General features: G+C 43.6%; 1 protein-coding gene across 1 annotated transcript in view; it reads left to right on the forward strand.

Moving 5' to 3' along the window:
* Window positions 1-7849: 7849 nt before the first annotated feature.
* Window positions 7850-24438, forward strand: part of APP (amyloid beta precursor protein) — a 360227-nt gene continuing 343638 nt past the window's right edge. Inside the window, 1 exon segment of the mRNA XM_030579633.1 lies at window positions 7850-8059. Coding sequence (XP_030435493.1) covers window positions 8000-8059 — 60 coding nt within the window. The 5' untranslated portion in view covers window positions 7850-7999.

The raw sequence follows: 24438 nt of genomic DNA on the forward strand, positions 1-24438 counted from the left end.
GAAAACTCCATGGCCCAAGGCCACTGCCAGGACTGGCCAGGTCTGCCCTGCCCTGCCCTGCCCTGCCCTGCACTCGCTACCCGGAGGAGTTGCTGTGCCTGCCACTTGCCCACTACTCAGAGGAACCTATGGTGCTGGACTCCCCAGAGGACAACACCCTGACTCAGGTACTACCCGAGGGGGAGTGTGGAAGTGGCCCAGGGGCAGCCAACCCTAGTCTGGCTGCAGCACTGCCAGAGCCAATGTCAGTGTGTTGTGGCCAGGATCCCCACTGACAGCAGCGAGTCTCTGCCGCTGCTAGGGCCCCGAGCTGGGACGCAGTGGAGTGGGAGGGCCTGCGTCCCCCTGCCACCAAAAGTCTCCCCCTCTCCCAGGCCTTTAGAGGCTTGGGCCTACTGTTGTTGCTTAGCCCTGCCTGAGGCCCTGAACTCTGACTCTGCATTGCCCCACCCTGACCTAGGGCCTGGGCTTGCTATTAATTGTATTGCTACTGCTCATCCCTGCCTGAGCTCCTGACTCCGCATTTGTTGCCCTGCCCTGACCTAGGGCGTGGGCTTATTGCTACTGCTTATAGTACCAGTGCTCAGCTCCAGCCCGAGGTCCTGAGCACCTGACCCAGTGTCCCCCCACCCTGACCCAGGGCCTGGGCTTACAGTATTTGCTCCTGTTACAGCAAGGGCTGCTGAGGGAGACCCTGCGGCCAGACTAATTCCCCAATATCACTTGTGTGTAGTGAGCTGGTGTGACTCCCCACTGCCCCGGAGAGGGTCAAGCCCCGGCAAACCCTTGTACATCTTTCAAAATTTATTCCAAGACTTTGCATACAATTGAGGTCAAACTAACAGGCCTGTAGTTTCCTGGATCACTTCCCCCCAGCACTTTCTTAAAAATAGGACTATATTAGCAATTCTCCAGTCATAAGGTACGACCCCCACATTTACAGAGACATTAAAAATCCTTGCTATTGGACTTGCAATTTCATGTACCAGTTCCTTTAATATTCTTGGATGGAGATTATCTGGCTCTCCCCCTTCCCCCACATCCACACCCCAATTTAGCCCAATTGAGCTGTTTGAGTTAAACTTTCACTTTGGCTATGGTAATTTCTATCTCCATATTCTTGTTCCCATTAGCCACTCTGCCACTACCCCTGCACTTTGTGACCTCCAAGACAGTGTTTCTGAAAGATAGTTACACAATGGCAAGTAGATTAATTTATAATTGTAACAGTTAAAAAGCCAGTATAAACTGTATGGGATTTCAATTGCAATGAATTCTGTGAGGTTAATAAATTCTTTTGGACAGGTCTGAAATGTACTTAGAAATTTTTTCCTACATTTTTGGAGCTGTGGAGAAATAATAATACAGACTGGGACTGTCATAGATTCATAGATTCTAGGATCAGAAGGGACCAATGTGATCACCTAGTCCAACCCCCTGCACAAAGCAGGCCACAGAACCCTACCCATCCAGTTCTATAACCTATAACCTAGTTCTATGCCTGAGTTACTGAAGTCTTCAAATTGTGGTTTGAAGACCTCAAGCTGCAGAGAATCCATCAGCAAGTGACCCATGCCCCACGCTGCAGGGGAAGTCGAAAAACCTCCAGGGCCTCTGCCAATCTGCCCCCGGAGGAAAATTCCTTCCTGACCCCAAATATGGCGATCAGCTAAACCCTGAGCATGTGGGCAAGACTCACCAGCCAGCACTCAGAAAAGAATTCTCTGCAGTAACTCAGATCCCATCCCATCACAGACCACTGGGCATACTTATCTGGTGATAATCAAAGATCAATTGTCAAAATTAGGCTCTCCCATCATACCATAAACTTATCAAGCTTAATCTTAAAGCCAGATATGTCTTTTGCCCCCACTACTCCCCTTGGAAGGCTGTTCCAGAACTTCGCTCCTCTAATTGTTAGAAACCTTCATCTAATTTCAAGTCTAAACTTCCTAGTGTCCAGTTTATACCCATTTGTTCTTGTATCTACATTGGTACTAAGTTTAAGTAATTCCTCTCCCTCCCTAATATTAATCCCTCTGATATATTTATAAAGAGCAAGCATATCCCCCCTCAACCTTCTTTTGGTTAGGCTAAACAAGCCAAGTTCTTTGAGTCTCCTTTCATAAGACAGGTTTTCCATTCCTCGGATCATCCTAGTAGCCCGTCTCTGAACCTGTTCCAGTTTGAATTCATCCTTCTTAAACATGGGAGACCAGAACTGCACACAGTATTCCAGGTGGGGTCTCACCAGCGCCTTATATAACGGTACTAACACCTCCTTATCTTTGCTGGAAATACTTTGCCTGATGCATCCTAAAACCGCATTAGCTTTTTTAACAGCCATATCACATTGGCGGCTCATAGTCATCCTGTGATCTACCAATACCCCAAGGTCCTTCTCCTCCTCAGTTGCTTCCAACTGATGCGTCCCCAATCTGTATCTAAAGTTCTTATTATTAATCCCTAAGTGCATGACCTTGCACTTTTCACTATTAAATTTCATCCTATTACTATTACTCCAGTTTACAAGGTCATCCAGATCTTCCTGTATGATATCCCGGTCCTTCTCCGTGTTAGTAATACCCCCCCAGCTTCGTGTCATCCGCGAACTTTATTAGCACATTCCTGCTTTTTGTGCCAAGGTCACAAAGGTTAAATAAGATTGGTCCCAGAACCAATCCTTGAGGAACTCCACTAGTAACCTCCTTCCAGCCTGACAGTTCACCCTTCAGTACAATGGGGATACCCATCGTAGTCTCCCCTTTAACCAGTTCCTTATCCACCTTTCAATTCTCATATTGATCCCCATCTTTTCCAATTTGACTAATAATTCCACATGTGGAACCGTGTCAAATGCCTTACTGAAATCGAGGTAAATTAGGTCTACCCCATTTCCTTTGTCTAAATAGTCTGTCACCTTCTTAAAGAAGGAGATCAGGTTGGTTTGGCACGATCTACCTTTAGTAAAACCATGTCAATGAGCTTAAGGGAGTTAGACACTCAAATCCTACTTAAATTCAATGGGATTTGGGAATTTCTCTCTTAAATTAGTTTGAAAATACTAAATTAGTACTTAGTGCATTTATGTTCTCTAAGTGAATTACAAAAGAGGGTGGGCATTATAATTCCCAGTGGAGAAAATGAGGGACACCAAAGTTAAGTGACTGTAAAGTAAGACAATGAGTCAGTGGCAGAGTCTGGACCAGAACCCAGGTCTCCTGACTTGGAGCCCTCTACTCATCCTGAGAACAACTGAAGTCATCTCAATGAAGGTATTGGCTACATCTGCCCTTTACTTAAAGTTGACTGAAGAAGCATCTATAATGTGAATAAAATATAGTTGGGAATGGGGCTAATAGCAGCATGAGGGATAATTTTATAACAGGGGAGAGAATAAGTCACCATGATTTGCACCTGACTGGATATCAGTCAGCACGCATAAGGAAATGTTATGCACGCTGCACAATTTAAAGGGGCACAGCTGAAGACATCTGGAAGTACTTTAATCGAATCCATGCACAAGAGGTCTTTCTTCCTTCAGAATTCATGTATTACTCCTGCTATTATAATTCTCTGATGTGGGATTTTGGCATGCATCAAGGGAAAAATAGGCCTCACTGACAGTCTACTGTCTGATGTTAAAATAATAGAATATTTTAAGTGTTGAGCCACTATATTTTCTAACTACCACCTTGTCTCTCTTTAGCTGTTATTTTGAATTTTCTTTTTTCTGTGGAGAGGGAGTGGATATTTAACAATCACTTCTTTCTCCCAAGGCTGAAATAGCCCATATCTGTTCAACTTCTGGACACACAGCAAAGCCCATCTGTTTTTATTTTGTTTTTTGCCCCTGTCATTTTGTGGGAGTGAGGGTATAGAAGGGGTAGAAATGAAGTATTGGTTTACTTGTTTACTATTGGCTATATATTGATTTTGTTAGGGTGTGAAGCCAACTAGGATGTTTTAATATACTGTACAATATTGTATATGATTTTAGGTAAAGGCAAGGCTCTGAACTTTTTGGATAAGAGCCTTTTGTTATCTTAGAAAGTTCAATGAAAAAATGTGTTTGTTTGTTTTGTTGAGGAGGGTTGTCTACATGCAACAATATTTATATCTTAATATATTATACTGTAAATTTTTACTGTAAATCAATGTTGCTCAGAGACAACGCACACCTCTTCAAAACAGTCAAACTATGAAGCATGGCATATAAATAGTATATCGACAACCTGCTATGAAAATAAAGCTGGCTAAGAAAGCTAAGCAATTTTAAAAAATCACTTCTGAGCATGTTCAGTAGTCATCTGCAAAGAATTAACATTTAATCAGAGCGTACTACAGCCCTTCCCACTTTGTAGTATCACCTGTGCACATTCTCCCTTGCTCAGTTGCTCAACTTTCAGTCTCTTAGATATTGTGATGTGATAATTTCACTAGTTCCCCAGTTATCTTAGAGTTTTCTAGACTAGACCGAACCTGAATATCTATTCTCAAAAAACAAATGGAGGAGGGGGGGGAAAAATCTTTCAGGCCTTCTTTATATACTATGAAGAAGAAGGAAGAAAAGTGATTAGCACATTTTCTTTCCCTTTGTAAGTCATCTGCAAATTCTGTAGCACCCATAAACTAGTACTAAATGGGCTCGCAGTTATTGTCTTTCAGTATTGCTAACTTTATATTTCCTTATACTATATTATAAACTAACATTGCTGGGTTGGACAGGCGTGGACTGACTATACAGGGCTAGCTGCACCTTTGATTCCTCTCTGAGCCCTCGTCCAGACTAACCCGCGGCATCGGCGGGTTAAAATCGATTGCTCGGGGATCGATATATCGCGTCTAGTCTGGACGCGGTGTATCGATCCCCGAGCGCGCTTACATCGATTCCGGAACTCCATCAATCCGAACGGAGTTCCGGAATCGACACGGAGAGCCGCGGACATCGATGCGGCGCCGTCCAGACTGGTGAGTACCTCGATTTTAGAAATTCGACTTCAGCTACGTTATTCCCGTAGCTGAAGTTGCGTATCTAAAATCGATTTTAATACCTAGTCTGGACGTGGCCTGAGTGCACTTCCTCAGGTGTTAGGCCCCATATCATTATGGAAGCCTGTGAAAACTCAAACGCTTGTCTCTCTCTCACCAACAGAAGCTGGTCCAATAAAAGATATTACCTCACTCACCTTGTCTCTTTAACATCCTGGGACTGACATGGCTACAACCACTCTGCATACAATGACTTACTATATGCATGTGTTTGTGTATATGTTAGATATAGCTGTTGGACACTGCAGATCTGTGTAAGATCTTATTTGCTATCTACCTGCCAGAGATCATTGAAAATCAGCAAGTGTGATCAGAGCAATTCCCAAAAGCCCAGTGAGTCCCTCCATGTACTGCCTGCTCATTAGTTTGCATGAGAAGGTTCATATATGTATGAGGCTAAACTGCCCTCTAAATGTATGTGCTTGAATCTGAAATAAACCTATGGAGTTAATATATTTTATTATTGTATCTATCCACCTTATAGAATGCTCCAGTTAAACTCATGTGGCATATATCTGGAGGGGGGGATGGGAGGCTCTGTGTGTGTGTGTGTGTGTGTGTGTGTGTGTGTGTGTGTGTGTGTGTGTGTGTGTGTGTGTTGCTTGGCTTGTGTAAAATAATTAATAGATAAGCAAATAATAGATTAACTACATTAGGTTCATCTAACACTTGTTTATCAAGATGAGATTAGAGTGTATATCTCAGAGTAAAATACAGGGACCATGTTCCATAGTTTGGAGCATTTCTGGCTAAATTCCCTCATCTTGTAGTATGGCCCAGGAAGGTGGAAAATGCCATGAGAGTCCTCTTGCAAGGTCTTTGATTATTGTTCAATCACTGGGAGGACTTTGCTCTTCTAAGGGCCCACTCAGAAATCATATGGATTCACATGAATCCAAGACCATCCACTGAGAGGCCTTGTGCCTGTGTGCCAGCTCTGTGGCTCTGGCCTTGATCTTTGATAAAGATGAGGCTCTGGCAGCAGAGCTTCAGCTTTACCTCAAAAGGGATAGATACCAACTTCAGCGTAGAAACAGCAGAAAGGACACTACAGCCTCAGGATCTATAACATCTTTTCCATACACTCCATTACAGGAGGTAGGGACAAATTACCTGACTCCCTTCATTTGGCCTGGCCACTTCTCCACCCTAGGTGGATTCTGGACCTATGGACTGGACTCCGGGGGGGCCTAGAGGAGTGAGTGGATAGTGTTGCAGAGGCAGCTCCCGTCTGTGAGAAAGAGGAGATATGCAGGCAGAAGCTCTGTGTATGGATTTGGGGAAGCATGGTGACACCCAGAGATTTTAAATTGCAATTTAAACAAGCTGAAACCATTGACAATTTTTAAGTCCACATACCTACTTTATGTTATAGAGGGAGATTTCCAGTATTGATGGTTTAAAACAATAAGAAAACTCTTGAAATGAACATGAAATTTGATAAAGATAATGCTTCTAAATTTGAAAAACACTATAAAATAGTTTTTTGTGGGCTTTGGGGATAGAGGTTTACTAAAAATAGGATTAATTTTGAATGGATCACTCTGTACTTTCGAAACTGTATGTGCATGAAGATAACTTCACAACAAAATATGCAATTTTTCTAACTTTCACACATTTCAGTGTGAAACTATGATAAAGATTATCCATTTAGGCTTCCTTTCAGATTTATTATACACATTATATTACACAATATTATTTTTGTTGAGGCAGCACAAAAATAGTTTTTCCATCATGTATGGGTCTTGGGCCCCAATCTTGCAAGCACTTACACCTGTGCCTAGCTTTACTCATGTGAGTCATACTATAAATTCAAGCACAGATGCTGCAATTAGTAGTAAGCAATGGTGCCCTCTTATGGGTACAGCTATACACCTACAAGGTATCAGTTGTAGAATTTTAGCCTTGGTCTTGTGTGTTTGTAGGACTGGGGTCTAGGGAATTGACCCTGTGCTTACCTACAGGATATAGCACCCTACTAAAGTCGTTAAATCATGCTTTAACTTAGTTTGAAGAGACTAGTTTAATATGACAACTAGGCAGTTGTAAAAAAATGAAGAGCAAAATTTCTCTAAATAACTTGCTGTTAACTTGTGAATGTGTGTTTGTGGAGACTTCACATTTTGGGGGTTATCGCTGCACATTTTATATATATTTAAAACAGGGATAACTGATCAGTCAACAAAGTACCCATACGCATATGGGCATTCTGTAAAAGAAATCGGCAAAAACTGCTGCAGGCAAAGAATTACAGTAGCTTTCTGAACAAAGAAGATATCAGTGATCCCAGAGCAGGTAAAAACATGTTCTAGTTACAAGGCAGTCATACAAATCCAGCATCAGTTTAATGCCTGGACTCTTCTTCCTGGGAGATGGGCTCCAGGACATAAAGAACTGCCCCTCCGACATAAGGTTGGAAGCAGCTGGCAAAGTGTGTTTCATTTGGAGTTAGGCACAAGCAGCGGTCTGGCAGCAATCTCACCAGACCGGTGATGTGACGGAAGCAGAGCTAGGTGTTTCCCCCATTGCAACAGAAAGGCAGTTTGCTGTCCTTAAAAATAACTCCCGCCTGCATCCTGCAAGAAATACGAAAGAGGAGCGAGCCTGACACCGCTCTGTCCGATCTGAGGGGAACACAGACGGGCGTGCACTGCGCTCTGTGGCTGCGAGTTTGGGCGGGCAGGGAGTTTGCTAGGGCCCGGACCGGCTGGCTGCGCTTTCCCCGCGCCTCCGCTAGAGGTCTCCCCGGGGTGTGTGCGCTGGCTCTGCCGCGGCTCTGGGTGGGCTGGGATATCAGCTGACTCGCGCTCTCGCCGGAGCTGGGCTGGTGCTGGTGCAGCAGCAGCTCACTCCGATTCCCCAGCAGCGGCGGCGGCTGGAAGCTGGCAGCGAGCGCGCGGATTTACAGCCAGACCCCCGCCACCTCGCTGCCCCCCCCCCCGAGGCGATGCTGCCCCATTTAGCGCTCCTCCTGCTGGCCTGCTCCTGCACGGCCCGAGCTGTCGAGGTAAGGGGCAGGTGGCTGCCACTCTTCTCCCTCCTGCTCGGCTTCCTGGAGCCTTTGTCCGCGGAGAGCCCAGAGCCGTCGCTGTAGCCGGGTGGCTCGGCCACATCCAGGCGCCGCAAAGGTGGGCGAAGGGACCCTTGCCTGGCTCCCGAAAGGAGAGGCTGGGCTCCCCCATCCACCCCGGCTCCATGGCCAGGCTCCCCTCCCACCGCTGAACAATGGGCTTCTCCAGCTGAGCAGCGCAGGGAACAAAAGGGGGTGGAGGGAGCAAGCTGCGAAGTGCCGTGCACTGTCCGCAGCCCCTGCGCGCCTCCGGCTTGCTGCTGGGTTTCATTGTGTGCGAGCTCTCCGCCCCGGGGGTGTGGGAGACATCGCCTGGGGGTGGGCGGGCGGCCGGCCGTGGTGCGGCAATGCCCGCCCATTGCCCGGGGGGTGCACTGGGGGCAGAGGAAACAATCGTGCATCCTCTGGGGCGGGGATGCCCGGCGGCGCCCAGAGGGCTAGGGAGCTTGGAGCAACGCCCAGCGCCTTGTTCCCGGCTAACTTCGGGGGCAGGAGAGAGCTACCCCCACCCCCTCGCTACGGTGCAGGCGATGAGTAGCGGGGGGTGAGTATCCCTCGCAGGGCAGGGTCTCCGGGGAGGCGCCTGCTGCTGCAGCCCGCGCCCTGCGGCGGCGCCCGGGCAATGCCCTCCTGCCCAGCCCCCGGGAAACAAAGCCCCGGCGCCTCCGCCGGGCGGAGCTGCGCCTTCCCTGGCCTCTGCGGGCCGGGTCTCAGCGGAGAGGTTGCCTTGCCTCCGCCAGCCCCTGGCTGGGAGCACGGGGGTTTCATGTCCCCGGGCTCTGCTCAGGTGGGCGAGGAGCAAGGGACATCCGCTGGGGGTGGGCGGGGAGGAGACGCCTTCTCCCGGCTTTGCAGGGGAAGGCGCTGGCCCCGCGCGTGCGGAGCCGGGCTGCGGGGTTTTATCTCGGCCGGGCCGGTATAGGGCCCGGCCGGCAGGGTTGGGGCGAGCGAAGATTAGGAGCGAGAAGATGGCGCCTCTGCAGTGCAGCAAAGACAGGCTGTCATGAAAGCTGCAGCCTGGAGAAATCCTCCCACCGCTAGGTGTTTTAACAACTCTCCCTTCCATTCATGTCCCTGCCCAGCAGGCAGCCAGTGCTGCGTGCAACATGGCCATGCCTGCGAGCAGGAAAAACACCCAGCACAATATTGGGGGCCGCCACTCAGTCCCCGTTAAAACTAATACCCTAGCGTACTCTTCTTTTCCTACGGTAACTTTCTGTTTCCAACCTCCCCCACCCTCTTCTTAATTATTGCCATGTAATTCTGCAGTGGGGAGGGTTCCCTTGTGAAAAACATCCCAACACCATGCACAGGTTAGCAAAGGTCTGACAGCTTTGCTGTTGTGCTGAGCTTTTGTAGATGCTCGAGGATTTCCCCCCTCTGAAGGGAACTGTGGATGGGTAGAAAGAAGAATATGTCCTAGCTCCTTCGAAATTGAGGAGGTTCTGTAAAGAGAGAAGGAATCTTAATTTTTAAATAGGGTTTAGTGTATACACAGTGAGTCTTAGTGGGTAACAAATGCAAGTGCAGCCTGGTTGCTCCCCTTCATACAAAATCAGGACAGAGTCGTCTTCTGATCTTGTTCTGTTCTTGTTTTCCAAATCTTTCCTTCAAAGGCACAGGTTCCCCCTCTCTGAATAAAGCGATTAATGCCTTGCTAGGAAGGAGGAATTCAAGGAATGGGAGTGTAATAAAAGCAAACAGCAAGCTCAGTCTAAACAGCCAAGGAAAAACCTACTGACTGCCCTTCAGCAATGAACCACCAATCTTTATTTCCCGAGTGGCCCTTCAGAATATTTTACTCTTCATAGATGAGATGAGGCAGGAACACATTTTAAAAAAAAATGCTTCTCCTGAAATAGTTAATAAGAATATACATAGAACTCAAATGTTAAAATTGTTACAGTGGTTTAAAATTAAAGAGCTGTCGATTCAGGGTCTAATCTACCTGCGGAGTGCAGTTCTTACAACTGAGTGATCTCAGGGATGCTTGCAGGATTAATTTTAAATGGTTCAGGTTCTGTCAACTTGAGTCAATCCATTATTGTTTTAAATATGAATGAATTAAATCTCCACCTAGGTGCTGTTAGCAGAAAACTAAAATCAGGTTACACAGAGAGACAGAAAACAGGAGGTAGAGGAAGAGGGTAATTTTTTTACATCTTTATTTTGCTAAAATATTGTTTTGGGCTCTGATCCTGCAAACATTTATGCATGTTAATAAATATCCATGAAGACGGCAAGAGTAGTCCTGCTCACATGTATACATGCTTGTAGAATCAGGGTCTTGGGTTTTATCAGTTTTGTGTTTCTATAGGAAAGATTAATTGTATCTGGTTTTAGGAGCCCTTCCCTCACCCATCTTTTTAGTGCTATGTGCTGAAGAGTGATATTCTGCATTTTCAGCTTGGCGCTCTTTGTCTTGAAATAATTCTTTAAATCAAGAATATCATTGTATGCGCAGAGAGTCCCTGTTTTATTCAGTGACCTGTATTACATGGAATTCTCAAATTACATTGCATTTAATTGCCAGGCATTGTAGACATTTTGTTTTTAACAGCATTCAGTATAGGAAAAGGCCTTAAATTATCTTCATATGGTCAAAAATATACCGGTGCAAACCTGATACTATAGTATTTTTAATGAGTTACTTCAGTATATTATCAGAAACATTTGATGATGGACAAAGTTGGGGAGAAGGGGTGAGGTGAAGACAGAATTTGCCTCAGTTGAAATGGCTGTTTGCTCCTGAGAGTTTGCTGCTTGCTTTAGAGTCTTTTAAAATCTTTCTTCTAGGAATAAGTTTTTCTCCTACAGTTTAAAATTGCTTTTGGAATTCATAAAGTAGCAGAAATTCCTGCCGTTCTTGTTTAAGAAATCTTCTCCATCCTATGTTTTTGGGGTGGGGGTTGGAGAGAGGGAAGTAGAAGTTAGGACAAGGACGAGAAATTGTTTGAAATGGCACACTGAGGAGAATACCTAGCCTATCCATATATATTAAGGCTTCTTGAAATATTTTTTAAAAAATGCAGTCCTTATTACTAGTACACTAACTGTATACTTGTTTAAGTAACTTTCTTGTTTCAGCCCACGTGACTGACTTGTGTTAAAGAATTTAAGATCTATTAAGCAAAAATTGTCATGAGTATGAACAAGTGATATACCTGTTCATAAGCTGAGTATTTTTGATAAAAAAGTGACGCATCAAAGAGCAGGGGTTAGCTTATAAACGGGTCTACACCAAAATTTGATGATTTTAAACTCTATGGAATCGTTGAATTGAATATCTAATACATTTCGGGTTTTTTTGCCTGGAGTGTCTGCAGGCATGGAGCCCTTCAGCTTTCTGTGGCCGCGGTTCGCCGTTCCCAGCCAACCACTTCCCGCAGCTCCCATTGGTGGGAATGGCGAACCATGGCCACAAGGAGCTGAGGGACTTCATGCCTGCAGATGCTCCATGTAAACAAAATGTCCCAACCCGCTAGTGGCTTACCCTGACAGGCTGGGAGCCAAAGTTTTCCAACCCCTGAAATGTAGGGTCGGCTTATGAAAGGGTCATACCGCTTTTACTATTTTTTCCTATCCATTTTGTGGGGGTTGGCTTATAAACAAACGGACTAAGGAACGAGTATACATGATATATAGTTGGAAAGCCATTTCTGCTTCTAATTATCATACTTTTGAATAGATTTTTTTCTGTTATCTATTTCCACTAATTGTCTGATTTCAATAAATTAACACAATCAGGCACAATTAAGTTGTCTTCCTGAATTTCTTAGTGAACAATCTCATTTTATTAGCTGAGATTTTCTTTTTTAATTAGAGCATTAGTGGAAATATCAAGATTTCTCTCAGCTCTGTTTTGAATGCTCTAGTTGTTCCAATGTTATTTACAAGTCAGGTGGTTCTGGCATATTAATAAAACTAAAATTAAGATGTTTAAACAGGTTGTACTTTAATTCATTTGGTATGTTAGCCCTTAGAAAGTTATTGCAGTTAATGAAAATACAAAACATTTATTACCTAACAGAATTCTTGATGTAGTGACTTGTAGAATTTTCTCCCCAGACCTCTCATTTATTTTAAGAAAGAAGATAGCGGTTGGGATTTTTTGTTAATGGTTTGTCTTTTTTTTTTTTTTTAAAAAGACAAACACCAAAAAACCCAACCTGTTTAAAGTAAAGACATCAATTTGAAATCTAGACTGTAATTAAAACAAAACAGACATTTAAATTAGTTGCTGTACCTGCGCCTGTGTCCCCTGAAACCAAAGTTTATAGTTAACAAACCTTTTGAAATTTCTTTAAAAAAAAACAACACGAAAGTACTTTTCTGTTACTGTCAAAGACCTACCTGAACAAGAGAGAATGATTATACAGGGGAAACAGTGAAATTGGTTCTACATATGATGCTGGCCATTCAAATAGTAAAAGATAACTTGTTATAGTAATGTTACTAAGCAATAGGTAAAGTATATTCACACAAGTATCTTTTTATGAGATGAAGAGGCTGAGGTCACTTTTTGTAGTTCACAAGCTTGTGTCTTTCACAACAGAAGTTGGTCCAGTAGGAGGTATTACCTTGCCCATCTTGTCTCTCCCATTATATCCTGGAACCAACACAGCTGTAGCATTACCACAGCTGTAGCATTACCACAACTATAGCTCAGTGGTTTGAGCATTGGCCTGCTAAACCTAGAGTTGTGAGTTCAATCCTTGAGAGGGCCATTTAGGGAAGTGGGGATTGGCCCTGCTTTGAGCAGTGGCTTGGACTAGATGATCTCCTGAGGTCCCTTCCAACCTTAATGATTCTAACTACTTTTGAGACACACGCTTTCTGGAGAAAGATTATAAATTACTTCATGTTTTCATAAAACAAACTATAAGTGAGTGGAAATACAAAGTGAGGTGTCAAGAATTTGAAGCAAATTCTTTGCCAAAGGATGCTTGTGCAATAGATCAGGTGATCTTTCTTTATTCTATGCTGGCTGGTCAGTGTTTTATGCAAGTTTTATGCCAAAGTGATATAGACTCTCATAGCATGGCTTCATGAAGATTTATTCTCTTTGATCTTTGCGTTTGTGTTTGTTAAATGTTTAGTTGTGAAAGTTAACATGGGGCATATTTAGTTTGTGTGTAAAATATTTGAAGAAAAACAAACATTTTCCTTCTATCATAGTCTTTTTAGAGTATGAAGCACCACAAAATAGTTTCATAACTTAGCAATTGTGTATGACTGATTAATTGGCAACTTTATTTTTACTGACTGATTTGTTTTCAAACATCTGTGAAATAATGCCCACAAGATGTATGTTTGATCAACAGAATGTTTGGATCACATCTAAGTTTCAGTATGTCTCAAATGGTTGGTTTGGTTTTTTTTTTAAGTATGTTTAAACTTAAATTGTTTGTTGCTCTTTTATCTACTCAGTCAGTTGTTTCTCCCCTTACATCATCTTACTGTAAAATTCAGAATTCTCTAATTTGCAAAATATAAGGTTACTCGCATTCTTCCTGGAGATTTTTAGTTCTTTGTTGTTTTTCATCCCAATCCTGCTCCCCTCTCAAAACAAAACAAATCAAGAGAACAACAGCAACAAAAATTGGAGTAACATTCTCTGTTAACATCTGAAGAGATACTGGCACTGCATGTGGGTTTTTACTAAATATTTATTAGTTAATAAATATTTTAAGTAAATTGTAAGAACATACAATGAATAGGAGTAACTCTAGACTATTGATAAGAGTATAATTGGCTTTATGTATGGTAATATGTTCGTCTAGTGTGCTGTCTGTCATGCTTTTAACACTTAACTCTGCAACTGTGTGTTGTTGGATTTAAATTCTTGGGATTTTGGAAAAATCCTTGATGTAAGAAGATTACAAGTGAAGCAAATTAAAGAATACTGTGTTACTTTCTGTTAGAACATGTTCTTATATGATATGAGTTCACAAATTGCTGCCAATCTGAAGAATGTCAACATCTGGAGAGCAAAACAGAAAAAATGAGAGACTAAAGCAATATTGTGTGAAAGAAACTTTTAATTGAAAAGCCAATGTTTTCTTATTGTTAGATAAAAGAATATGATCAGGGCTGTATGATTCTACAGTCACAGAATTTGCTGAGGAATCTGCTTTTTTACCCATACTTTGCTGCAAACTTGTCTACATTTTAAGATTTCATAGTTTTTAAAAATGTATTTTCTCGTACTTTGGTGGCAGTACAAAAGGCGTTGGGAACTTGAACCAGCTGTGCTGATGGAAAGTTTTCAGACAGCCTGAAATAATAGCTCAGTGAAGTGAACCACCCCTTACGTCTTAATGTCCTGTTGATTCTGAAACCTACAGATAGCAATTTAAGCATCAATATTGCTAACAACTTGGGCAGAAAGATCCAGTCTAGCATCCTTATTCCATGATCCTGAACAGCTTCTGCCTTCACTTGGCTCCAGAAAGCTCCAGTGGCATCATGTCCAGTTTCTAAAATCTATTTCCTTTCTCCTGAGCTTTCCATGAAGTGGTTGTATGGTCAGCATACAAATCTGCATAACATAGACAATATAGGAAAAGTGTAAACTAAATTGAAATGATGGTCCCTGCCCTGGACAGCTGAAGATCAAATCTGTAGCATGCAATTAGAGAGTGGGCTGGAATTAAAAATATATCTTTTGCATAAAATGTGGTCATTTGGCACTGCAGTTGTCTAAAAAATGTACAGTTGAGGACACTCTGTTATTGGAAGATGGTAAGTTCAAATCTAGTAAAAGGAAACACATTTCTATGTAATTCACGGTTGAACTTGAGAACTCATTGACACAATATATAATCAAGGCCAAGGTCTTAAGAGGATTCAGAAAAGCATTATCCATTCACATGGGTAACAAGAATATCCATTTGTTAAATTAAAATACTTAAGGGAAGTAATCCCTTTTGAAGGGACATAAATCTTCAAGTCTTGGTGCATCAGCCAGTCTCTGTCTGTCTGGTGCTTATAAATAAACTTAGTTTCTTGGAATTTTACGAACATGGGGCAACAGAATTATTACTATAGGACTACATAATGAACTCAAGTTAAGTTTGGGTAGTGTAGTTGTTCGTGGTTAAGAAACTCACAAGCAGAAGAAGAGCTCTTTCTAGCTTGAGAGTTTATACCTTCCATCAACAAAAGTTGGTCCAATAAAAGATATTACCTCACCTACCTTGTTTCCCACTAGTATATGACTATCCTTTTTCTCCTGAGCATTTTCTCCTCTTCCACTTTCAGAAATTAGAATTAGCAGTTGGCTCAGCCACTGAGCAAAGATGAGCAAGAGAAATAGGCCAGCCACTGGGAATTATTTCAAAGCCTACCGCTAGTCTATCGTTGCATCATCTGTGTTTCTGAAGTGTATTTGCTGTTACCTTTTCAGCTGAATGGGAAACAGGAGAGGGCTGGTGCTGGAGAAGAGAGAGAGAGAGAGACTGTTTTATGCTAAAAAAAAGTTAAAGAATCTGAAATCTTGTAATTAAAACCTAGCCCAAGAGCATGGGCTAACCAAAGAACTGTTTTATTGTCCTGATTCTCTTTCACTTCCAGACTTGCTCTTGTTCTCAGATGCCATGGCATAGCTTTGAGACAAACTTTGGTGGATTTTGTGTTTACAGCAACAGCTAACTTCAATTATTTTTAAACCTCAGTTATAAATACCTTTTATATAACTGAGATACTATATTAAGCCTGAAATGTGGAACGTTATGATAATGCAGTTGCTTATTACCATGCGTCTTTGCATCATTAAAAGAGATTTTGATGGAGTCCGCTTACTTCTCAGTTCTTGCTTTCTTTTCTTGAATGGCAAAATGATTCAGTAATAACATTAGTTGTTAAAGATTTGTTAATTTCTATTTTAATATCTTATTTTCTAAGATTTAAAGTGAATTTAATCATAAGTATGCTCTGGAAAGTGCTCCCATGGTTCTAGCCTAGAAGAAAACATTATATAAATATATGCATACACACTAGTAACTAAGCATACAGTTATGCACAGAAATATGACATTGTTTTGGGGAAAAGTAAACTACAAAAAAGAAGCGCAGGAGTAATTCGGAATGGAAAAAGAAACCCCCAATCATAATGACTGTATGGTAAGTCAGAGAAGATAAAGTCAGTGGTGGTAAAATGAACAAACCAGAATAGTTATAGGTATTATAAATGAACTTGAAGTAATTAATCCAGATTGTGGATAAATAATAATTAACTTGTAATATGAGTTGAGTTAGTCCATGAAGGTTTGCAATATTTCTTAATACACTTAATCAAGATCAGTAATAACATGCTATCCTAATACTAGATAGTTTTGAGGGTCATTTTCTGCAATTTTGCAGTTCCACTGTGTGTGGCTTCTGTCCCCCGCCTTTTTTAATCCAGAGCTGAGTAAAATTGCTTTTTAATGTCAGTATTTTCAATTTTCTTTAGTGTTTTGGAGCATCCACTAAGACCTTCTTTTAACTTGTTCAGCTTGCACTATTATCCTTGAAGGGACAGTGTCTATAAAACTGTATATTGTTAACAATAACAGACTATTAAAACAGATAATTTTAGGTCTCCAGTTTACTTGTCATTGTGTCAGTTATGCCAACTCCTGAACTTCTGTCACAGGTTACTTGATCTTTCTTAAAAGTCCCAGCTCCTGGGGTTATGTGATTATCTGAGATTCTCAGATTTAATTAAAAAGAGAACGTTTCTGATCCTTGTGTTTGTGAGAAAAGCATGAAAATCTGAAGTCTAAATGCTCAAAAAACCTGAAAGCAAATAAAGGACCCTGTGTGTATTTTTTTTTTTAAATGTCCTGCCTTTTTAGCCACTCAGTTTAGATAGTGAAAATCATTGCTTCTGTTTATAGTCTTTGTTTTCTTGGTGCTGCCTTGTTAATTTTCAAGACTTCCAGGCAATGTTTGTTTTTAAAAAAACAGCTGTTTTCACTATAATGCAATAGATTTATTTTCCCCAGAATTGTTTTGTGCTTTTAAATTGATCATCTTCCTTTCAAAATCTGGTCAGAAAGATACCATAACTCCTAACTGTTTAATAAAACTATCTTAGACTAGTTATGATTTAAGATGATCTCCTTGCCATTTGAACCTACATTAAAACAAAGTTTTGCATAGGAATTGTCATACTGAATTAGACCAATGAGCATCATCATTTTTAGCAGTGGCCAATAATGGATGCTTCACAGGAGAGTGTTAGAGCGCTCACAATTCATGCTATAGGTGGGATGGCAAGGTTCTTTTATTGATCCATGCTGTTAGCAAGTGTTGGAACCATGCAGAAAGTGGCTAACTGATTCCTGCTGACTCACTGTAGCAGATATGATTCATTAACTCCACTCTGATTATAAGGACGGCTGAAGTGCCTCTTTGGGAAAAGGGAACTAAGGTCTGGGACGGAAGCATTTGCAAGGAAATCCTAGGAACAGCCAGGCTTGGAGGGATAACTTAGGCTGAGGTACAAAGTGGAGCAATTTAAATCAAGGCAATTGACTGTGATGATTTAATGTATTTGATTTTTTTTTAAATAATGGATTTAAATGAGTCTGAGGCTAAAACTAATTCGAAAATTTGTGCTATTTTAGATTAAAATTTATAATGATTATAAATACCAGTTGGTAGGGTATGTGTTTGAATTTTACAAACTGGCTATTGGCAAGGACAGAATATTCAGTTAAGGCACTGAGCCTGCAAACACAGAAAGAAGCAGGTGTGTAACTTCAGTGACATGGAAGCTGAAGGCCTGTTGACTTCAAATGGTGTTTAAAGTTAAGCATGTGCATAAATGTTCGGAGCATGAGGGGCTAAAATTATATTTTTAGTCAGATTTTTTCATAGAATAAAATCTGCCATTTCCTAATGAATTTATTTTTAACAATGAGAAGTCCAGACTTTATTTAAAAAAAAAAAAAAGTTTACAACTACTATGTTACGCACAGGCCAAATATAAAATAAGACCCAAAATGTTAGACTCCGTAAACCCATATTTAGGATATGTTTTCACTGGCAATGTTAAAGCGCTGCCGTTACAGCGCTTTAATGTGGCTTGTGTAGTTGCCCAGCACTCTAAAAACCCCACCTCCCTGGGGGGAATAGCTCCCAGCGCTGATGCACTGTCTACACTGGCACTTTACAGCACTGCAACTTTCTCACAAGTGCCAGTGTAGACAAGCCCAGAGTCACTTGAAGGTGGGATTTTCAGAGCCACCTGGCTTAGAAGCACAAGTCCTGTTGACTTCAAGCTGCAAGACCTGATGGGACAATAGCCTGTTCATTTCAAATTTCTTGCCTTGTGGAAGTTCAACATATCACAGGGTGGTGTTGGTTGCAAGTACAGGTCAGGATATTAGACGGTGATTTTGGTGTTTTGAATTTGTCACGTTCTCACAGTAAAGATGATAATGAAGTCTTGAATGTTTCTTTTTCAGCATAGATGAGCATCTTATGTTTGAAAGTTCTTGTTAGAAACAAATCTCTCATATGAAATCTGAAATTCTGCTAATTAATTAAGGAAACAACTACAAAACATCCACTTTAGCAATGTAAGACTATAAAATGGGGAAGCTAGTCAAGAATTAGCAACATCTAAATAAAAAATAGCTTTTCAAAACAATAGAAATAATTTTTATGCACTGATGAGGTATGTATCTGTTTTGAGTTAGAGATGAAACCAGACCCCAGGAAGAGGGTAAGTTTGGACTAGATTCAGTGCCTGTGAGATTCTTTGCTGTACAGATTGGGAACTCCATCTGCTTACATATTGTCATCGTAGGTCCATGTAATCAGTGGTTGGCTTGTCTCTTTGGGCTTTCCTGAGCAGAATGTTTTTTGAAAAATCAGTTTTTCTTTGTTTGCTGTGTTGTAGCTGTGTTGGTCCCAGAATATTGGAGAGACAAGGTGGATGAAGTAATATCTTTATTGGTCCAACTTTGTTCTTTTTAAATAGTGTCATTGAGTTGTTTAGATAGCTGTTCCTCTCCTGAGTAAGAATATCTTTATCATCTTGAGTGTTGAGCTATTTGTCCAAATGGCTGCATCTGCCCCTTCCCATCCCCCCTCCCCCAAATATTAAGCTGAATGCTGATCATTAAGAAATGTTCAGGTATTTTCTTTAAAAGCAGTGGAGACATTCAAATGGTCATCTTACATTTTGGAAATGTTACTTTTTAACCAAAATTCAGACTAGATATTAAAAGCTGAATTTCTTGAATTGTTAGTGACAAATTCAATTAAAGCAAAGTATTTAGTATTCAAGGAATGTTTTGTGTTAGGAATCATAAAGAAGTTAGCACATAGGTTGCTAATACCGTGTGTTGCCCTTTCTCACACAAAGTCCAGCTCCCATTGACTGAAATAGGAGTTAAGCCCATGTTGCCAAGACCCAAACTTACCCCTTTGGGTCTTCAGAAAACTGAACTGATTGTCAGTCCCAGCATTTCAGTGGCCTGTTCATCATGATGACTGCTGTATTATTTTGTTCATAACTATTGGACTTCAGACAAACAGGTTGTCTGGAGTTTCCAAAAAAAGGTTTTCATTCCCTTTGTAAAGTTTACACAAGCCTAAGGCATTTCTTCAGTTTGTAATACAGCATAAGGGGAAAGCTATATTTTTGATGACTTATGAATGTGTACATAGACATTTTGTTCTGAATCATTTTAGCTATTCTTGGATGTTATCAAATATTACCCATATCTATAGTCCGATAGAATTATATTGTTGAGATTGTATCAGATTAGATTTATTTATGTTGTAGTCTTTGGACTTGAACAGTTCCTCAAGCCAGATATTGCTGGACTGCATGTGTTCATATGAGAAAATGTGACTGGCAACACAGAAGATGAAAGTGTTGATCATAGAGTCGGTAGTTCTGATTTCAATGTTTTTTCCCAGACTTCAGCCACTTTGTGTATTAAATGTCCTCCAGCATGTTGAACAAGACTTATGTCATAATATATGCTATGACAGGGGTTGGAAACCTATGGCACCCATGCCAAAGACAGCACACAAGCCGATTTTTAATGGCACGCTGCTGCCTGCCAGGACTCCCGCTTTTCTCCGCCCTCTGCTCTCTCGGCCCCCGCTGGGTCAGGGAGCAGAAGCACAAGTGTGCGCACGGGGTGTGCCGGGTGTGCCCAGGCACACTCTAATGTAGGGGTGGGCAAATGGCCCCACTCTCCCAGTGCGGCAAGCTGCGGGGTCCACACTCCTGGGCCGTGGGGTCTGCGCTCCCGGGCTGCAGCGCCCAGCTGAGCGCAGCAAGCTGCTGGATCCTCCCCTGCGTTTCCCCTGTCCCCTGGAGCCAGGCCATAGTGTGCACAGCATTCTGAAGGGCGGGGCTTCCCGCTGCCACAGGGCAGTGTATCTGGCTCTGTGCGGAGCAGAACATGCTGCTAGGAGCCTCATGGTAAGGGGTCTGGGGGGGTGTGTTGGATTAGGGGTAGGGGCAGAGGGCAGGGTGGGTTGGATGGGGATGGGATCCCAGGTGGGGTGGTTAGGGGACTCTGGAGGGGGCAGTCAGGGAGTGGGGGGGTTGGATGGGGCATGGGAGTCCCGGGGTCTGTCAGGTGGCAGGGGTGCATAGGGGTCAGGGCACTCGGGACAGGGAGCAAGGAGGGTCATGGGGGGGCAGTTAGGGTGGGGGATGTCTCTGGAGTGGAGTGGTCAGGGGACAAGGACCTGGGAGGGGCTGGATGAGTTGAGAGTTCTGGGGGTCTTGTCAGGGGCTGGGAAGCTGTTGGATAGGCATGGGAGTCCTGGGGGTCTGTCTGGGGGCGGGAGTGTGGATAAGGGTCGGGACAGTCAGGGGACGGGGGTAGGATTCTAGAGGGGCAGTCAGGGGACAAGGAGCAGGGAGGCTTAGATAGGGGTGGGCCCTGAGGGGCAGTTAGGGGTAGTCAGGGGACAAGGAGCGGGGGATTGGGGGTTCTGAGTGGGTCAGTTGGGGCAGGAAATAGGAGGGAGTGGTTGGGGGCAGGGCGGGGGCGGGTTTAGGGCAGGGCTCCCTGAGTGCACACCCTAATGAAATGTGCGGCCCATGCCTAATGGCAGAAGCTTGGTCCTGCTGGCTCCCCCGCCTCTTCCTGTAGTGTGCTGTGTTCCTACCCCCTCTCCACCTCTCCCTCTCTCCCTCCCTGCCAGCTGATCAGCTGATGGCCCTTGTGAAGGAGGGGGTCAGGAAGGAGCATAGTCAGCGTGCTTGCTGCTCCCAGCAGAGGCAGGGGCAGGGCCTTGGGGAAGGAGGAGTGGAATAGGGGCATTTCCCCCCCCGCCCTGACCCCCCCTCACACACACACCAGCCATCTGCCCTGACCCTCCACCCCCATTCCAGTCCTCTGCCCCAAGCCCTGTGCCATGTGCCCTGCACGTCCCCCAGGCCCTTGCTCTGAGCCCTGTACCCCCCTTATACACACCCAACCCTCTGCTTGACTCCTTTACCCTGCCCACGACCCCAGCCTTGACTCCGGCACCCCCACACATACCCGGCCCCCCCTGCCCTGACACCTGCACCCCCCCTCACATGCCCCCAGCCTTCTGCCCTGACTCTTGCACCCCCCACACACCCAGCTCTCCCATGCACCAAACGGGAGCTCCTGCAACCCCCCCCCATTCCCATCTGCACCCCTCGCACCAAAATAAAGTTAATAAATGGAGACTTGGCACACCTGTTCTGAAATCAATAATTAGAATAGACTTATTTTCATTGTCATTAAAGTCGAGTGCACTGTCACATTTGGAGTATGTATTCTGGAATACTTTGGATTCTGCTAAGTGACTTACCTCTGCTGTTTCTCTGAAATATTTTATAAATGGTTTTAAATTAATTTAGTTTTGTAATGTAGTATTAGATATATTTAGTGAATTATGAAATTAAAATTGGGTTCCCTTTAAGAATACTTTGTGTAAGTCCAATGTTTCACACTGCCTAATAAGCCTTAATTTATATTTCTGAGCATGCTATATATGGTCCTTATTTAGCCGAAGCATATAAGTATATGCTTAAATCCATCCCCATTCAGGAGACTCAGGCCTTGGCTACACTTTGAGGTCTGCAGCGCTGGGAGTTACTGCTGTCTTCGTAGAGCTGTGTAGGGAAAGTGCTGGAGTGTGGCCACACTGAGAGCTACCAGTGCTGCAGTGTGACCACATTTGCAGCATTTGCAGCGCTGTTGGGAGTGGTGCATTATGGGCAGCTATCCGACAGAGCACCTCGTCCCATTTTGGCGCCGTGGTTTGTGGAAAGGGGACAGAAGGGTGTGGGTCATTCTGCTTCTTGTCCCAACGTCCTGTGATGCATTGCTTTGCATCCCAGCAGTCCCTGTTTTCCATCCACGTTTGGCGCCATTGTGACTCTCCCAACAATTTCTGTGCAGCGCGAATTCTGTGGGAAATGGAGCCTGAATTGCTGAGGACTTTGCTGACGAGTGTCGCCAGCACATCACGTTTGGCAGTTGAGCTATTTCTTAAACTCCAAAGTGATGAGGAGTCCCAAGATGATTGCGAGTCGCCTGACGCGTACGACATGACATTACTTGTGGCTTTCACGGAAATGCTCAGCACCGTGGAACACTGCTTTTGGGCTTGGGAAACAAGCACTGAGTGGTGGGATCACATCGTCATGGAAGTCTGGGATGACGAGCAGTGGCTGCAGAACTTTCGGATGAGAAAAGCCACTTTTATGGGATTGTGTGCTGAGCTCGCCCCCACCCTGCGGCGCAAGGACAGGAGATTGAGAGCTGCCCTGCCAGTGGAGAAGCAGGTGGCTATTGCAATCTGGAAGCTGGCAACTCCAGACAGCTACCGATCGGTGGCGAACCAGTTTGGAGTGGGAAAGTCGACTGTTGGAGTCGTTTTGATGCAAGTTTGCAGGGCCATTAATCGCATCTTGCTAAGAAGAACCATGACTCTAGGGAATGTGCAGGACATTCTGGATGGCTTTGCACAAATGGGTTTCCCTAACTGTGGAGGGGCAATAGATGGGATGCATATTCCTATTCTAGCACCACCCACCTAGCATCCGAGTACATTAATCGGGAGGGGTATTTTTCTATGGTTCTCCAGGCGCTTGTGGATCACCGTGGGTGTTTCATTGACATTTACACAGGCGGGTCTGGAAAGGTGCATGATGCATGCATCTTTCGGAACAGTGGCCTGTTCAGGAAGCTGCAGGCTGGGATTTTTTTCCCAGACTGGAAGATCACAGTAGGGGACGTTGAAATGCCCATTATGATCCTTGGAGACCCCGCTTACCCGTTAATGAAACTGTATACAGGGAAGCTTGACAGGAGCAAGGACTGGTTCAACTACAGGCTGAGCCAGTGCCAAATGACTGTGGAGTGTGCTTTTGGCCTTTTATGGGAAGCTAGACTTGGGGGAAAGCAGCATCCCTGTGATTATATCCATGTGCTGCACCCTCCATAATATTTGTGAAGGGAAGGGTGAAACATTCAGTCAGGCATGGACCTCCGAGGTTCAATGCCTGGAGGCTGAATTTGCACAGCCAGAGAGCAGGGCTACTAGAGAGGCCCAGCACAGGGCTGCAAGTATTAGGGATGCCTTGAAGGAGGATTTTGAGGCTGAAACCCAACAGTAATGTTTGGTGCCTTGCACGGGAGTGAAGTGCAGTGGTTACAATAGGGATCTGTTTTTCCTAAACTGATTTGCAGTACCTGTTTCTTTCCTGGGCTAAGGTATCTTTGACTTTCTGCAATAATAAAGACTATTTTCAGAGCCAAGAATTCATTTATTGAAAAGAAAATAACTTTATTGACAGACACACAACATTTTGGGAACCTTAAAAGGCAGGGGGGTGGGGTGGTGAACTGTACAGTCACAGGTTTGAATATGTCCTGTCTGGGGTGCTGTGCAATGACTGCTGCTCTTCAGGATGAAAATGCTGCATAGTGATGGGGGTTGAGTGCAGAGGGTAAGGGTCGTGGTTCTCAGGGCTGGGTGGTGAATGTACAGGTGTTGGAGGCAGCTGGTGGAGGTAAGAACCTGGATGCTGGGGAAAGGGGTTTGGAGCTGACATTGGGGCAAAAGGGAAAGAGCTTTGGGATAGGGGGGCGGTGCGGTAGTGCTCTGCCTGCATGGCTACGAGCACCTGGATAGAGTCTGCTTGGCGCGCCAGGATGCTTATCAGCTGCTTTGTGCTTTTCTTCCTGGCCGCTGCGTTTCTCTGGCGGATCCTGCTTTCCCTTTCCCTCCAGTCCTGCAGTTTTTTATTCTCTTTGGTAGAGTGATCCATAACTGTTTGCAGCAGGTTGTCTTTGCTTTTTCACGACTTCT

The sequence above is a fragment of the Gopherus evgoodei genome, chromosome 1 (genome assembly GCF_007399415.2).
Source record: "Gopherus evgoodei ecotype Sinaloan lineage chromosome 1, rGopEvg1_v1.p, whole genome shotgun sequence".
In the NCBI taxonomy this organism is placed as follows: Eukaryota; Metazoa; Chordata; order Testudines; family Testudinidae; genus Gopherus; species Gopherus evgoodei.